At 46.1% G+C, this 16,949-nt stretch overlaps 1 protein-coding gene across 2 annotated transcripts in view; it reads left to right on the plus strand.

Annotated features, from left to right (window-relative positions):
- mrpl48 (mitochondrial ribosomal protein L48) overlaps positions 1-16,949 on the plus strand; it is a 155,166-nt gene that overhangs the window by 19,977 nt on the left and 118,240 nt on the right. Inside the window, exon 2 of one of the 2 annotated variants that reach the window (XM_072477133.1) lies at positions 11,487-16,218. The exons of the other annotated variant lie outside the window; for it this stretch is intronic. Within the exon in view, the coding sequence (XP_072333234.1) occupies positions 11,487-11,956 (470 nt within the window). The 3' untranslated portion in view covers positions 11,957-16,218. Of the gene's footprint in view, positions 1-11,486; positions 16,219-16,949 lie in introns of those variants that run through there. 2 annotated transcript variants of the gene reach the window in all.

The following is a 16,949-nucleotide window of genomic DNA, read 5'->3' on the forward strand; positions in this document are numbered from 1 at the left end:
TGGTTGTACCTTCAGCTGCCTCAGTTCTGAGCTCTGAAATTTCTTCCTTTATCCTCCCTGCCTCTCTTCCTTCCTTTAAGATTCTCCTTTAAGAGGATGTCCAAAGAGACCTGGACCTCAATTGCTCATGAGTAACTAAAAGCTAGCACGCAGATGCAGCAAGCGATTAGGAAGGCAAATGGTACGTTGGCCTTCATTGCAAGGGTATTGGAGTACAGGAGTAAAAATGTCTTGCTGCAATTATATAGATACTTGGTGAAAGTATTGTGTACTGTTGTGGTCTCCTAATCAAAGGGAGGACGTATTTCCTATAGAGGGAGTGCAACGGAGGTTCACCAGTCTAATCCCTGGGATGGTGGAATTGTCTCACAAAGAGAGACTGAGGAAAGTTGGCCTGTATCACCTAGAGTTTTGAAGAATGAGAGATAACCTAATTGAAACTTACTAAATTCTTACAAGGCGTGACAGGGTGGAGGTAGATAGGATGTTTCCCTGGCTGGTGAATCTAGAACCAGGGAACGCAGTCTCAGAATAAAGGGGCAGGCCATTTAGGACTGAGATGAGGAGGAATTTCTTCACTGAGAGGCCGGTGAACCTTTGGAATTCTCCACCCCAGCAGCCTATGGAAGCTCAATCACCGAGCCTGTTAAACCCAGAAATCCAGATATTTCTGAATACTAACGACACCAAGGGATATGGGGACAGTCGGGAAAAATGAGGTAGATGATCAACCATAATCTGTTTGAATGGCAGAGCAGACTCGATGGATTCAATGGCCCACTCCTGTTGCATTTCCTGTGTTCCTAAATTCCTTAAAACCTCTCTCTTTGGCCAAGCTTTTGGTCATCTGACCTAATATCTCCTGATGTAACTCCTTAGAAGTACCTTGTGACATTTATTGTGTTCAAGGTGTTATATAAATCAGAGTTGTTGTTGCTGTTGTTGAACTAAAAACAGTAAACAAACATAATGGCTGAATTTTTCCAGCCATTCCCGCCGGCAGAATCTCCCCCATCCTGTTCTTCAGTGACGAATGATGCAAACAATGGGGAAACCCATTCACAGTGCCGGGACTGGAAGATCCCGTTGCTGGCCAATGGTGGGCTGTCTCTGCCGCTACATAACATGCTGCGGTGGGGGGGGGGGGGGGGGGGGGGGGTGAAGCGGGGCTTGGAAAATCCCACCCATTGGTTATCTCCCAGAAATGTTCACCAGAAAAAAATCAGAATGATGAGCCACCTACCCGTAAACCAAACAATTTGATATCCCTGTGTTAATTTGAGACACAACTCAACATGGAAAGGGATAAGTATACACCGCAGGGCAAGAGTTATAGCTGGGGGAAGGGCAATTATGATGCCATTAGACGTGACTTGGGGGGGATAAGGTGGAGAAGTAGGCTGCAAGTGTTGGGCACACTGGATAAGTGGAGCTTGTTCAAGGATCAGCTACTGCGTGTTCTTGATAAGTATGTACCGGTCAGGCAGGGAGGAAGGTGCCGAGCGAGGGAACCGTGGTTTACCAAAGAAGTGGAATCTCTTGTTAAGAGGAAGAAGGAGGCCTATGTGAAGATGAGGTGTGAAGTTTCAGTTGGGGCGATGGATAGTTACAAGGTAGCGAGGAAGGATCTAAAGAGAGAGCTAAGACAAGCAAGGAGGGGACATGAGAAGTATTTGGCAGGAAGGATCAAGGAAAACCCAAAAGCTTTCTATAGGTATGTCAGGAATAAGCGAATGACTAGGGAAAAAGTAGGACCAGTCAAGGACAGAGATGGGAAATTGTGTGTGGAGTCTGAAGAGATAGGCGAGATACTAAATGAATATTTTTCGTCAGTATTCACTCAGGAAAAAGATAATGTTGTGGAGGAGAATGCTGAGCCGCAGGCTAATAGAATAGATGGCATTGAGGTACGTAGGGAAGAGGTGTTGGCAATTCTGGACAGGCTGAAAATAGATAAGTCCCTGGGACCTGATGGGATTTATCCTAGGATTCTCTGGGAGGCCAGGGAAGAGATTGCTGGACCTTTGGCTTTGATTTTTATGTCATCATTGGCTACAGGAATAGCGCCAGAGGACTGGAGGACAGCAAATGTGGTCCCTTTGTTCAAAAAGGGGAGCAGAGACAACCCCGGCAACTATAGACCGGTGAGCCTCACGTCTGTAGTGGGTAAAGTCTTGGAGGGGATTATAAGAGACAAGATTTATAATCATCTAGATAGGAATAATATGATCAGGGATAGTCAGCATGGCTTTGTGAAGGGTAGGTCATGCCTCACAAACCTTATTGAGTTCTTTGAGAAGGTGACTGAACAGGTAGATGAGGGTAGAGCAGTTGATGTGGTGTATATGGATTTCAGCAAAGCGTTTGATAGGGTTCCCCACGGTAGGCTATTGCAGAAAATACGGAGGCTGGGGATTGAGGGTGATTTAGAGATGTGGATCAGAAATTGGCTAGCTGAAAGAAGACAGAGGGTGGTGGTTGATGGGAAATGTTCAGAATGGAGTACAGTCACAAGTGGAGTACCACAAGGATCTGTTCTGGGGCCGTTGCTGTTTGTCATTTTTATCAATGACCTAGAGGAAGGCGCAGAAGGGTGGGTGAGTAAATTTGCAGACGATACTAAAGTCGGTGGTGTTGTCGATAGTGTGGAAGGATGTAGCAGGGTACAGAGGGATATAGATAAGCTGCAGAGCTGGTCTGAGAGGTGGCAAATGGAGTTTAATGTAGAGAAGTGTGAGGTGATTCACTTTGGAAGGAAGAACAGGAATGCGGAATATTTGGCTAATGGTAAAGTTCTTGAAAGTGTGGATGAGCAGAGGGATCTAGGTGTCCATGTACATAGATCCCTGAAAGTTGCCACCCAGGTTGATAGGGTTGTGAAGAAGGCCTATGGAGTGTTGGCCTTTATTGGTAGAGGGATTGAGTTCCGGAGTCAGGAGGTCATGTTGCAGCTGTACAGAACTCTGGTTCGGCCGCATTTGGAGTATTGTGTACAGTTCTGGTCACCGCATTATAGGAAGGACGTGGAGGCTTTGGAGCGGGTGCAGAGGAGATTTACCAGGATGTTGCCTGGTATGGAGGGAAAATCTTATGAGGAAAGGCTGATGGACTTGAGGTTGTTTTCGTTGGAGAGAAGAAGGTTAAGAGGAGACTTAATAGAGGCATACAAAATGATCAGGGGGTTGGATAGGGTGGACAGTGAGAGCCTTCTCCCGCGGATGGATATGGCTGGCACGAGGGGACATAACTTTAAACTGAGGGGTAATAGATATAGGACAGAGGTCAGAGGTAGGTTCTTTACGCAAAGAGTAGTGAGGCCATGGAATGCCCTACCTGCTACAGTAGTGAACTCGCCAACATTGAGGGCATTTAAAAGTTTATTGGATAAACATATGGATGATAATGGCATAGTGTAGGTTAGATGGCTTTTGTTTCGGTGCAACATCGTGGGCCGAAGGGCCTGTACTGCGCTGTATTGTTCTATGTTCTATAACAAAAATACATGAGATCAAAGACAAAATTAAAAACAAATGAATGGCCATCATGAGGAAGTTGCGATGCCCCATGTGATTTTGGGGAAAAAACCTTTGCTTTATGTAGGGGTGATAATCCCTTTCAGGACTCAGTCTCTCTGGAAGATGATTTAAAGCTCCTTGCTTCTGCTAACCGATCATGTGACCAAGTTGTCTGGGAGATAAAAAATGTAAGGGAGTAGCTTGCTTGTGGTTTTGTTTCAAGCAGTTTATCTGAGTTCAGACAAGTAGGCTGCAGTGCAGGGAACATCTCTTTCTAATAGAATTCAGTTGAATTTTCTGGGCGCTGGCTAAAAGAATTAAAAACTCTTTATGACTGAAGAATTTCATGAACAGTGGATTGGACCTCTGGGATACCCACGCTGGGAAGAGAAAGAGAGAGAAAGAGAGAGGCTTCGATACAAAAGTCCAGAGTTTTAAAAAATCTTAGAACCAGGAGAGTTCAGACCTCAGGTGACTACACTTACGATGTTAGCAAAATCTGTGATGAACAGAGAGTCTACAACAGTGGATCTGTTGGAGGAGATTTGAAGGGAAAACCTTGCTGTAAGAAATCTCAAACCTTATATAAACATTTGAAGCAGCACTCAGACCAAGTCGTTAATCTTCCGATTTTTGATAGGTACCGGACTTGAATTTAGGGGCTATAATTTAAATGGGTGTAGATGAAAATATAAGTTTAGGCGTTTGGTTTGGAGAATAAGTAACTGCATTCATTGTAATTTTAACAAGTTAAAATAGAGTGTAGTTATTAGTATTCATGTTCTTTCAGTTTAGCATCGTAAAATCCTTTTGTTCTAAACTGTTAACTCTTTGGCTTCATTCGTCACCAGCCGAGCAGGATTCTTCAGCGGGCAATTAGGGAAATAAAGGCAAGAACATCAGCCCCTTTCCTATAAATAGCTCTGGATTGTCCGATACCCTGAAGACTGCCACTTTCGGGCTTGAGGGGAGGGGGAGGGAAGCCAGGGAGAGAGCAGGGAGGGGCTGGGAACGGCCGCAATAGACAACAAATGGCCAAGAGCAAGGCCACAAGAACAAGACCCCAAAGAAACACCCTCACCCCCACAACCTTGGACATTTCTTCAAAGAAGACGGTCCAGAACCCGCCAAATCTCGGGCATGCCCAGAATATGTGGCTGTGGTTGGCCGGGACTCCCTGGCACCATTCACAATTGTCCTCCACCTCCGGGGAGAACTTGTTAATTCGGGTTCTTATTAAGTGTGCTCTGCGCATCACTTTTAATTGCATGAGGCTTAGCCTTGCGCAAGTGGAGGTGGAGTTGGTCCTGTTCAGTGCTTTGCTCCAAAGGCCCCATCCTATTTCTTTTTTTTTTTCTTTTGTTTTTATAAACTTAGAGTACCCAATTCATTTTTTCCAATTAAGGGGCAATTTAGCATGGCCAATCCACCTAGCCTGCACATCTTTGGGTTGTGGGGGTGAAACCCACGCAAACACGGGGAGAATGTGCAAACTCCACACGGACAGTGACTCAGAGCCGGGATCGAACCTGGGACCTCGGCGCCGTGAGGCAGGAGTGCTAATCACTGTGCCACCATGCTGTCCTGCCCTGCCGCATCCTATTTCTATTCCTAGTTCCTCCTCCCACTTTTCCCATGTTTCATCCAGTGGGGGGGGGGTGCCCTTTCCAATAGGCACCCGTACAGGTCCCCGCAGTTTCCCCCTCCCAGGTTGCCTGGGTCTAGTTGTTCCTCTAACATCGGGATCTATGGGTGTGTTGGCATCTCCTTGCAGAGGAAGTTCGTTACCTGTAGGTGTTGCAGTTCGTTCCCTTTGGATAGTTGTAATTTTTCTGTCAGTTCATCTAACATCACTAGACTGTCCACCGTATAGAAGTCCCTGACAGACGACGTCCATCCCGTCCTGTCTCCACCTCCTAAAGGTGGCATTTCGCATGGCTGGCGTGAACCTGTGGTTGCTGCAGATGGGGGCCATAGTGGATATTTCGGTTTAGCTGAAGTGCTGTCTCATTTGATCCCAGGTCCGGAGTATGGCTACCACCACTGGGCTTGTCGAGTGTTTGGCTGACGGGGATGGGAGTGCTTCCGTGGTGAGGGCCCGGAGGGTCGTCCCTGTACAGGAGCTCTCCTCCATCCTACAAATTCCATTTCTGGTTCTTTCACCCATCCCCTCACCCTTTCTGTAGGTTCGTGAGGGCCAGCCCCCCCTCCATGTTTCTTTTTCTTTATAGGACCTTTTTGGGGATCCTTGGGTTCTCTCCACCCTTCCCTCCCCCCCCCCACACACACACACAAACGGCATAATCATTTTGTCGACCAAGTTAAAGGCCATGGGGATGTAAATCAGTATGGATCGGAACAGGAAGAGGAACCTGGGCAGCAAGTTCATCTTGACCGTCTGCACCACTCCCCGCTAGGGACAGTGGGAATGTGTCCCATCTCTGTAGGTCCTTTTTGACTTCCTCCGTCAGACTGGCTAGGTTCCACTTGTGGATCCATGCCCAGTCGTGGGCCATCTGGATCCCCAGGTAGCGGAATTTGCTTTGGACTTGTTTGAATGGGAATCCCTCCAGCTCTGCCCTGTCCCTTTTCGGGTTCACAGGGAAAACTTCACTATTGCTCAGGTTGAGCTTGTAGCCTGAGAAGGCTCCAAACTCTCTCAGGAGCTTCATGTTCCCCTCCATGCCACTTTGCTGGGTCTGAGATGTAGAGCAGCAGGTCAGCAGCATAGAGTGAGAGTCTGTGCTCTCTGCCTCCTCTTAGGATTCCCTTCCAGTTTTTCGCCGCTCTGTGGGCGATCGCCAATGGCTCAATTGCAAGGATAAATAAGAGCGGGGACAGCGGGCATCCCTGCCTTGTGCCTCTGTGCAGCTGGAAGTATTCAGAGCTGGTGGTGTTGGTCCGTATGCTCAACATGAGGGCGTTGTACAGGAGTTTCACCCATGAGGTGAACTCTGTCCCCAGCCCAAACCGCTCTAGTACCTCAATGAGGTAATTCCACTTATCTCTGTCGAAGGCCTTTTCTGTGTCCAGGGAGATGATCACCTCTGTGTTCTCTCCCGGGTGGGGTCATTATGATATTTAGCAGCCGCCTGATGTTCGCTGTTAGCTGTCTACCCTTATCAAAGCTGTCAGGTCTTCTGCGAGCACCTCTGGTAAGCAGTTCTCCAGTTTCTTAGCCAGGATTTTTGTGAGTATTTTCGCATCCGCATTGAGCAGCGAAATGAGTCTATAGGATCCCCATTCAGTTGGGTATTTGCCTTTCAAAAGGAATCAGCGATAGAGTGGCTTGTGTTAGCTTTGGAGGCAAGGTGCTCCTCACGAGCAAGTCTGCGAACATCTCCCGCAAATACGGGGCCAGTGCTGTCGCAAATATTTTGTACGAGTCCGCTGTCGGGTCCCGCCACCTTCCCCATCTGTATGGAGCTGATGCTCTCCATGACATCTCTCGGTTCTACCGGTGCTTCCTGCCCCCTCCTCCTAGCGTTCCCAACGACTGGCATGTCCAGTCCACCGAGGAACCATTTCATCCCGAGTCCCCGTCGGGGGGCTCGGAGGTGTACAGTCCACAGGAGAAGGCCACAAATGCTCTGTTGATCTTTTTTGGTTCAGCTACCAGTCCGCCTTTGCTATTCTTCACCTCCGCTCTCTCTCTCGTGGCTGCCTGCTTTCTCAGCTGGTGAGCCAGCAGGCGGTTAACCTGGTTTCCGTGTTCGTAGAAGGTCCCCTGTGTCTGGCGGAATTGGTTCACTGCTTTCCTGATGGATAGCAGGTTAAAGTCCATTTGCAGCTTTTTCCTTCCTGTCAGAAGCCCTACAATCGGGGCCTCAGAGTATTTTCTGTCTACTTCAAAAATGGAGTTGATCAGTTGTTGCCTAACCGCCCTCTCTTCCCAGTCTCTGCATGCCTTGTAGGTGACAATTTCTCATCTGATCACAGCTTCCCAGAACATGGAGGGTGACACCTCCCGTTACGGTTGTTAGTAATATACTCATCTATGGTCTGTGATATTTTCTGGCATTTTTCTCCCCTTGTCAGCCAGGAGAGCTGTGTCCAACCTCCAAGGTGAGCGATGGGGTGTGTGGTGATATGCCTGTAGACAATATTGCATATAGTTGGTGGTGCGACCGCCAACCAGCAAGTGGCAGTGCAGATCTACCATGCGGTCTTGAGGCATCGGTCACGTGATGCCCGACACTCATCAGATGGTTGTAAGGCGTACATGAGGATAGTCGCACACAAGGGTAGTTCCAGGAGAGTCTAATGTAATTCTCGGATAACATGGTCTGTATTGCATCCTGACCGTTACCTTACCATGTGTACATCAATAAATCATCATTCAAGTCAAGTCACCAGAGGTTTTGTAGATTCATTGCACAGGCAAGATCACAGAACACAACATGGTACCAGAAGTGCTGAAGATTTGAGGGTAGCGTCAGAAAAGGTGAAGTTAAAAATCGGCTGAAGAACCGACCTGGTGAACTGCGACCATTGGCAACAGAACGCAGTAAAAGACACTGAAGTACGAGATGGAAGGTTTAAAGGCACCCCACCAGCTTCAAATATCGTGTAACAAAGACGAAAATTGATGTGTTTAAACTCTATATCTCAGCCCTTGGCCTGCAGGCACAGCTTGCCGATAGGTGAATTGCGTTGCTGCTCTCGATGGCGGGTCCACAAGTAATTGAAATGTAAAATACTTTTGCTTTTAATAGCGAAAAGGAGAGCAAGAGGTACGATGAAGTCATTGGGTACTTTGATCAGCATTCTTCTCCCCCCCCCCCCCCCCCCCCCATAAGTGAACCATTTGAAAGATACATTTTTCGTACGTGTACCCAGAAACCAGGCAAATCTTTCAACAGTTTTGTCACTGACTTGAGGCTACCAAATTGTATTTGGAATATCAAATGACAAGCTCCATAAGAAATTGCTGCGGGAAGAAGATTTGATATTGGAACACGCAATAAAGATTTGCCATGCAAGTGAGTTAGCAGCACAGCAAATCAGCACACTCAGCTCAAAGCATTTTGGGGCCAACTTGGAGGTAGATGTAGCGCCATTAGCACTGTGATGCATGTCACATGGTCTCAGTGCAGGTGGCCATTTTAAGTGGCCAACTTGTGCCAGAAATGTGGCAACTGACATGGCCCCCAGCAATGTCTAGCCTTTGGAAAAGTATGTTCCATGTGTGGCCATGTTGGACATTTTGCGAAACAGTGTTTTCCACATCCTACAGCTGACCAAATCAGATCAGTCAACGCGGTTGATGAGATGCCTCTGGATGAACAGTTCTTCATTGATCTCATTGCAATCAAGGACCAGAAGAGACCAACCCGTAAAGATGAAGATATAATCTCGAAAAATAACAATGCTAGTAAAAACAAACTTGATGCCATCAAAACCAGATGGAAAATGTTAGTGTTCTTGAATGACTCATTAGTACACTGCGACCTTGACATTGGAACGAGGGCCAAGCTCCTCAGTCAGTCTTCTTTGCACAGGCTGAACATGCAGCCAAAAAGTCATTGATTGACTGGGACTGCCGATACGCTACAGTACGAAAAAGGTGGAGATATTCAGTGAATGTGAGCTTGAGCTAGATATGCATGACACAATGTATATGCAACCGTTTTATATTGCAGACATGAAAATCAAATCCATCATAGGAGCGGATGCATGTGAGTCCCTGAACCTAGTTGAGCGGCTGTACATTCCAGAAAACGACTAGCCAGCCGCATTCTACAAATCCCTACAAGATATGATCGTGCAGTCATTCGATGAGGATTCAGCAGAAATCCAGGCAGAGGACAACGAATCAGACAAAGAGATGGAAGAGCCAAAGAGCATTCCAGGTTCTGGTTAACAGTCTTCAAGAAGGTGTATGTACTCAGTCGAACATAGAACATTACAGCACAGTACAGGCCTTTCAGCCCTCGATGTTGCGCCGACCTGTGAAACCACTCTAAAGCCCATTTACACTATTCCCTTATCGTCCATATGTCTATCCAATGACCATTTGAATGCCCTTCGTGTTGGCGAGTCCACTACTGTTGCAGGCAGGGCATTCCACGCCCTTACTACTCTCTGAGTAAAGAGCCTACCTCTGACATCTGTCCTATATCTATCTCCCCTCAATTTAAAGTTATGTCCCCTCATGCTAGACATCACCATCCAAGAAAAAAGGCTCTCACTGTCCACCCTATCCAATCCTATGATCATCTTGTATGCCTCAATTAAGTCACCTCTTAACCTTCTTCTCTCGAACGAAAACAGCCTCAAGTCTCTCAGCCTTTCCTCATAAGATCTTCCCTGCATACCAGGCAACATTCTGGTAAATGTCCTCTGCACCCTTTCCAATGCTTCCACATCCTTCCTATAATGCGGTGACCAGAATTGCACGCAATACTCCAAATGCGGCCGCACCAGTGTTTTGTACAGCTGCAACATGACCTCATGGCTCCGAAACTCAATCCCTCTACCAATAAAACCTAACACACCGTACGCCTTCTTAACAACCTTCTCAACCTGAATGGCAACTTTCAGGGATCTATGTACATGGGCACCGAGATCTCTCTGCTCATCCACACTGCCAAGAATCTTACCATTAGCCCAGTACTCTGTCTTCCTGTTATTCCTTCCAAAATGAATCACCTCACACTTTTCTGCATTGAACTCCATTTGCCACCTCTCAGCCCAGCGCTGCAACTTATCTATGTCCCTCTGTAACTTGTAACATCCTTCCGCACTGTCCACAACTCCACCGACTTCAGTGTCATCTACAAATTTACTCACCCATCCTTCTGCGCCCTCCTCCAGGTCATTTATAAAAATGACAAACAGCAGTGGCCCCAAAACAGATCCTTGTGGTACACCACTAGTAACTGAACTCCAGTCTGAACATTTCCCATCAACCACCACCCTTTGTCTTCTTCCAGCTAGCCAATTTCTGATCCAAACTGTTAAATCTCCCTGAATCCCATGCCTCCGTATTTTCTGCAGTAGCCTACCGTGGGGAACCTTATCAAACGCTTTACTGAAATCCATATACACCACATCAACTGCTTTACCCTCATCCACCTGTTTGGTCACCTTCTCAAAGAACTCAATAAGGTTTGTGAGGCACGACCTACCCTTCACAAAACCGTGTTGACTATGTCTAATCAAATTATTCCTTTCCAGATGATTATACACCCTAACTCTTATAAACCTTTCCAAGATTTTGCCCACAACAGAAGTAAGGCTCACTGGTCTATAGTTACCGGGGTTGTCTCTACTCCCCTTCTTGAACAAGGGGACAACATTTGCTATCCTCCAGTCTTCTGGCACTATTCCTGTTGACAAAGTTGACTTAAAGATCAAAGCCAAAGGCTAAGCAATCTCCTCCCTAGCTTCCCAAAGAATCCTGGGACAAATCTCATCCGGCCCAGGGGACTTACCTATTTTCACCCTTTCCAGAATTGTTAACACTTCCTCCTTATGAACCTTATGAGCAGCATGATACAGGAGCATGACGAGCCTGTATTAAAGCTTCTACAAGACGTGAATGTTAAATGTTCAGAGCATGAACAGCCAAGGAGCTTCACTGTGGAGTTTATGTTCGAGCCTCATGAGTACTTTACAAATGAGGTGATTACGAACGTATACTGGCTGAAATCGCGGCCTGACAAGCTGGGATCTTCATTCTTTGACAAAGTAAAATCACAGGGTGCACAGGCTGCCAGACCAACTGGAAGAGGGGAAACAATGCCACGTTGCACACCATTAAATCAAAGCACAGTGTAAGGGTCAGAGCACTCGTAAAACAGTTATGGAAACTACCAAATGAGTCATTTTTCAATTTCTTCAGTCCTCCTGAAGATCCACAGCATGGAGTGTTAGATAAAGGTTCTGCAGAAACACTCAATGCTAACTTTGAAGTTGGTTGCCTCCTGCACGAACACATAATTCCGTGTGCAATATTATATTTTACAGAAGTTTTTGCAGAGGACACTGACTGCGATGATGATAACTACGATGACATGCATGACGACTACGACGATGATGCTGACAGCAAAAACATGGAAGGTGAGCCAGAGAAAGACAAATACAAAATGTGGGTAAACCTGTTTCATGGGAGTAATGGCGAGCTAGATACAGGAGCCCAAGAAGCACTCCTCCAGTGGTTTGGCGGGAATGACGAGGTGGTCACATGGGATGCCCAGACTGCGCAGAACCCCGAGATGTCCGAAAGTTATGTAAATGCACACTCTGAGATAGAAAGTCAGATTGCAGTAACTGATACCTCGGAGGAACAGGACTCAAACAAACTAATCAAAGAAGACATCGTTCCAACCTTGGAGAAGCTATCTCCAGAGGCACATCATGAATTGGCTCAGGCTTCTAAAATGGTCTGGCAATCAAGTCCCTGCCGCTCGAGGCTACTCTGGTGGAAGATGAGTTAGACGAGCTGATGACTATATCACTCTGTTGTTCGACGGATCACACATCCTTGCTGGTGCAAGACCAGGATGATCCATTGCCTGGATTGTCAGGGCCACAGAACGTTTATATCGTAATCTCCAGTGATGAGAAGCCATCAATAGATGTTCCAACAAGCCAAGAAGGGACAGCATCTGCTGATATAGATGTGACTTCCACCTAGTCACTAGAGAGCGAGGCTCTCCCCAACCACCAGTTCGGGGCACAGACTTGGTTGTGACAACACAGTCCCTCGGAAGCACGCCAGCACGAGAAGTCCCAACTGAAGATCCGCACACTTCTGTGCACATTGTGCAGACCAGTGGTAAGACAGGGGTTGCCAAACCTAAACGTAAACAGAGAGGCACTCACAAGAGAATCAAAGTTAAAAAGAGGAAGAGAAGGAGATTGGGAGAGGCAGAGCATCCCATTGATGAAACCAAGAGCGAAGGTGTCGGCGTTTTGGCCGACAGGCCAGAGACAGAGAATGTACAAAGATGCAGTAGCAACTGCTTAGAAACCGCATAGCCCTTACATTGAATAGCCAATGAAGGTTGCAGCCCAACCTTTCCCCAGGCCATGAATACCATCTTCTTTTACTGTGATAGAAAACTCTTTGAAGATGCTCTGGTATTTTCCAGGATCCACCGGGAAAAGAAATAGCTGGTGATGCGAGTGTGGCCAACAAAGGTACATGCCTTCAAAAAGCATCATGTCAGAACAACACAAAGCAAGAGACCGGCACGCAAACCAGTCTTCAAAAAGGCTGACAACGATCAGCGGGGTGATCCCGTGATGGAGGTACAATGAGCTCTGCACAAGGGACACACACCTAGCAGACATATCATGTCCAAGGACACACAAGTTAAATTTGTTGATAAAGAAACCAAATGTGTAAAGTAAAGATATTAATCAATGTTTGTACATAAACATCAATATGTCCCAAGGAAGGGGGATGTGATGATATGCATGTAGACAATATTGTATATAGTTGGTGGTGTGACCTCCAACATCCCAAAAACTCCCCCATGTCTAATTCATTCTCCAGTGGTGCTGACCTGATTAGCTTCTCATAGAATGCCTCAAATGCCCTGTTAACCTCTCTGGGGCAGTCACCAACCCACCTCCCATATCCCGCACCTGAACAATCTCTCGAGAAGCTGCCTGCCACCTCAACTGGCCTGCCAACAGAAGGCTGGCCTTCGCCCCATATTCATACATCACCCCCCTTGTACGCCGCAGCTGGCACACCTTGTCCGTGGTCGCCAGGTTAAACTGCGATTGCAGTACCTTCCCTCTAGCTAATAGCTACGGGGTAGGATCCTGCACCTATTTACTGTTCACCTCTAAAATCTCATCCACCAGCCATTGGCATTCTTCCCTGACCTCCCTACCCACCTGCGCCTTTTATGCAATTATCTCTCCTCGCACCAACCCCTCCCATAACACCAGCGGCGAGACCATAACACTGATAGTGAGACCAACTTTTCACATTTAATACATTTTTGTTCTTGTTAAAACCAACTAATTTCCTGTGACTTTGTTCCTCAATGTTTTATAAAAAAAATAGAAGTTACCGTCTTTTGAGCCGGAGTTCCATTTTCCCATCCAGTTATAACATCAACTGGGATCGTAACAATCGTATCAACATACAAAACTGGCAGACAGGAAAGGACTAGGTGATTCATCAAGCCTGTCAAACGCCATGTATCATTGTAACTAAAGACGTCTCCCCCCCATCCGCTCCTGCAACCATGTAATCTTCTGGGCAAAACAAGAGACAAATCCCATGACCAATATCGGAAGAAAAAACATGCTGGAAATATCCTCCCCATCCACACGGTCCAGGAGACAGCATGGGACATGGATAATATTTACTAAATCATTTAATCTTGTTTAATTGCACCTCTATCTTGATCCCTCTACTACTGGAAATAGTCTATTTCCTTCTGTCCTGTCCCGTTCTGTCATAGTTTAAACAATTCTACCATATCATACCATAACCTCTGTTCTTCTGGCAAACATTGACCCAGTTTCTGCAAACTTTTGTCATCATTCTCTCTGGGCCTAAATCCAAGTCACCCCAGAAACATGGCCAAAAGTGATGAAATGCAGAGGTCAGGTGAGAATGACTACCCCTGACATCAAGGCAGCAGTTGACCAAGTGTGTCACTGAGGAGCCCTATCAAAATTAAAGCCAGTGGGAACCAGGGAAAGACTCTCCACTGACTGGAGTCATGCAGAGTACAAAGGAAGATTGTGGATTGTTAAAGATCCATTATGTCAGCCCAGGGCATTGCTACAACTCAGGGGAGTGTCCAGACCCAACCACTTTCAACTATTTAATCAATTTTCTCACCTCTTCCCAACCTCCACGGCAGCGCTGAGAGTTTCCCAGGGCATGTTTCATGCTGGATGACTGTGTATTGGCCAGTCAGTGTGAAATTGCGCTCCAGGGTTGACCACAGGTGGGACTGTATTTCGCAGCTGCTTCCGGGCCCATCAAGTGCAGGAAGGAGGCCCATCAGGTCTGCACCGACCTTCTGAAAGAACACCCTACCTAGGCCCACTCCCCTACCCTATCCCCGGAACTCAGTAACCCTACCTAGCCTTTTGGTCACTAAGGGACAAATTAGCCTGGCCAATCCACCTAACCCTCATCTTTGGACCATGGGAGGAAACCAGAGCACCCAAAGGAAACCCACGCAGACACGAGGCGAACATGCAAACTCCACACAGACAGTCACCCGAGACCGGAATTGAACCCGGGTTAGCGCTGTGAGGCTAACCAATCAGGGTGACAATTACTTATATTTAACTAACAATGGGACCAATTATGATCTACATAATAAAAAAGCAACATTTCATACGTTTAAATGAATATAATGTATGATTTGTACCAATTATAACAGCCAGTGTCACAATTTTCTGAATGTTGACTGGTAGAAAACCAGTGGTGGGGTTAATAATCAACCTGAGGTCGGCCTACACAGCTTTGGAGAACTGCCCCCATTTTGCTTCCAAGAACCTCAGCCACCTGTCTTTAGTCTCCAGGTTTAGCCTGCAAGTCTATGCACAACCAGCTTGGCCTTTCTCAAGGTATGTCGGCATTTCCCTATTACCATGCTCGGTGCCTTCCTGCCATATCAAGCAAACCTTGAGTTCAATCTCTATCACATTTCCTGCCACCATAGGTGGCCAAAGCTAGCTCTGCCACTGATGTTGACAATTATGGTAAATGCACGTGTGGTGGGGCACTAAATCACGGTCGCTATATAAATCATCTTTATATGCAGTAGAATGCCTGCAACAAAACAGTCAAAATAATGCAATGAAGTTTATTTTTAATACTTACAATTAATCAGTTGCATAAGAACAGCAAAAATTATTTCTGCTAATCAGGGCTTCCTTCCCATAGTAAAGTATGGTCTCCAAAATAAACCTGCCAAATTCAAAAAATATTGCTGCTGTTATTGACCACTAAGCCTCTGTTAGAGGATGATAAGTTAAACATGAGCAATTTTGCCCAAGGTGAGATAAATAAGGCCTATAAAGAAGCTTACACAAGCATTCTGTGAATAACAGAACACTGAGGGAGGTAAATGGTATTGTGCTGTTTTGTTATATCATGTGCAGCTTGAAGATGAAATATGAAGTTACAAGAGCATTTCATAATTTCCATGTACACATCTCATGATTTTTTTATAACACGTTTGCGATAAAATATTCAGCGCGCACAGCATCGGCAACAACAATTTACATTGATGTGGTGCCTTTAACGTTAAAAAATATCCCAAGCCACTTCACAGAAGCATCATGAAAAAAATCCGGGCTGAATCAAGAAGATAATAAAAAGCAGTGATTAAAATCTTGTTTAGAAAGGTGAGTTTCAAGGAGGATCTTAAAGAAGGAAATGGAGATCTAGAAGAAGGGAGTTTCGGAGAAAAGTTTTCAAAGCTTAGAACCTAAAGACATGATTATCAATGAGAAGGACAGGGTGCACAAAAATCCAGAGTTGGAGGGTTGTGGGGCTGAAGGAAGTTACAGAGATAGGAAGGGCAAGGTTATTAAGGGATCTTTCCTGGGATGTGAACATCACTGGCTAGGCCGGCATTTAGTGCCCGGCCCTGATTGTCCTTGAACTGAGGGAAGTTAAGAGTCAATCACATTACTATGGATCTGGAGTCCCATGTTGGCAGACCAGGTAAGGATGGCAGATTTCTCTAAAGGACATTAGGGAACCATTAATCGGATTTTAGATAATTAATTTTAGTTTCATTACTGAGATTAGCTTTCAAGTTCCATCTTTTATTAATTGACTTCAAATTCCACCAGCTACCAAAATGAAATGAAATGAAAATTGCTTATTGTCACAAGTAGACTTCAAATGAAGTTACTGTGAAAAGCCCCTAGTCGCCACATCCCGGCGCCTGTTCGGGGAGGCTGGTACGGGAATTGAACCGTGCTGCTGGCCTGCCTTGGTCTGCTTTCAAAGCCAGTGATTTAGCCCAGTGTGCTAAACCACCCCATACCGTGGTGGGATTTGAACCCGTTACCCCAGAACATTAGACTGGGTCTCTGGAGTACTAGTCCAGTGACATTGCCTCAATACCACCATCTCCTCACATGAATGCAAATTTTTAATTTGAGACATTGAGGATCTGGGAGCCAATAGGATACAGCAAGCTTAGAGGTCATAGAATCATAGAATCCCAACAGTGCAGAAGGAGGCCATTAGACCTAGGAGCAGAATTAGGCCATTCGGCCCATCGAGTCTGCTCCGCCATTCAATCATGGCTGATATTTTCTCAGCCCCATTCTCCTGCCTTCTCCCCATAACCCCTGATCTCCTTATGAATCAAGAATCTATCTATCTCGCTCTTAAAGACATTCAGTGATTTGGTCTCCATAGCCTTCTGCGGCAAAAAGTTCCACAGATTCACCACCCTCTGGCTGAAGAAATTCCTCCTCATCTCT

This window comes from Scyliorhinus torazame, chromosome 15 (genome assembly GCF_047496885.1).
Source record: "Scyliorhinus torazame isolate Kashiwa2021f chromosome 15, sScyTor2.1, whole genome shotgun sequence".
Taxonomy (NCBI): Eukaryota; Metazoa; Chordata; class Chondrichthyes; order Carcharhiniformes; family Scyliorhinidae; genus Scyliorhinus; species Scyliorhinus torazame.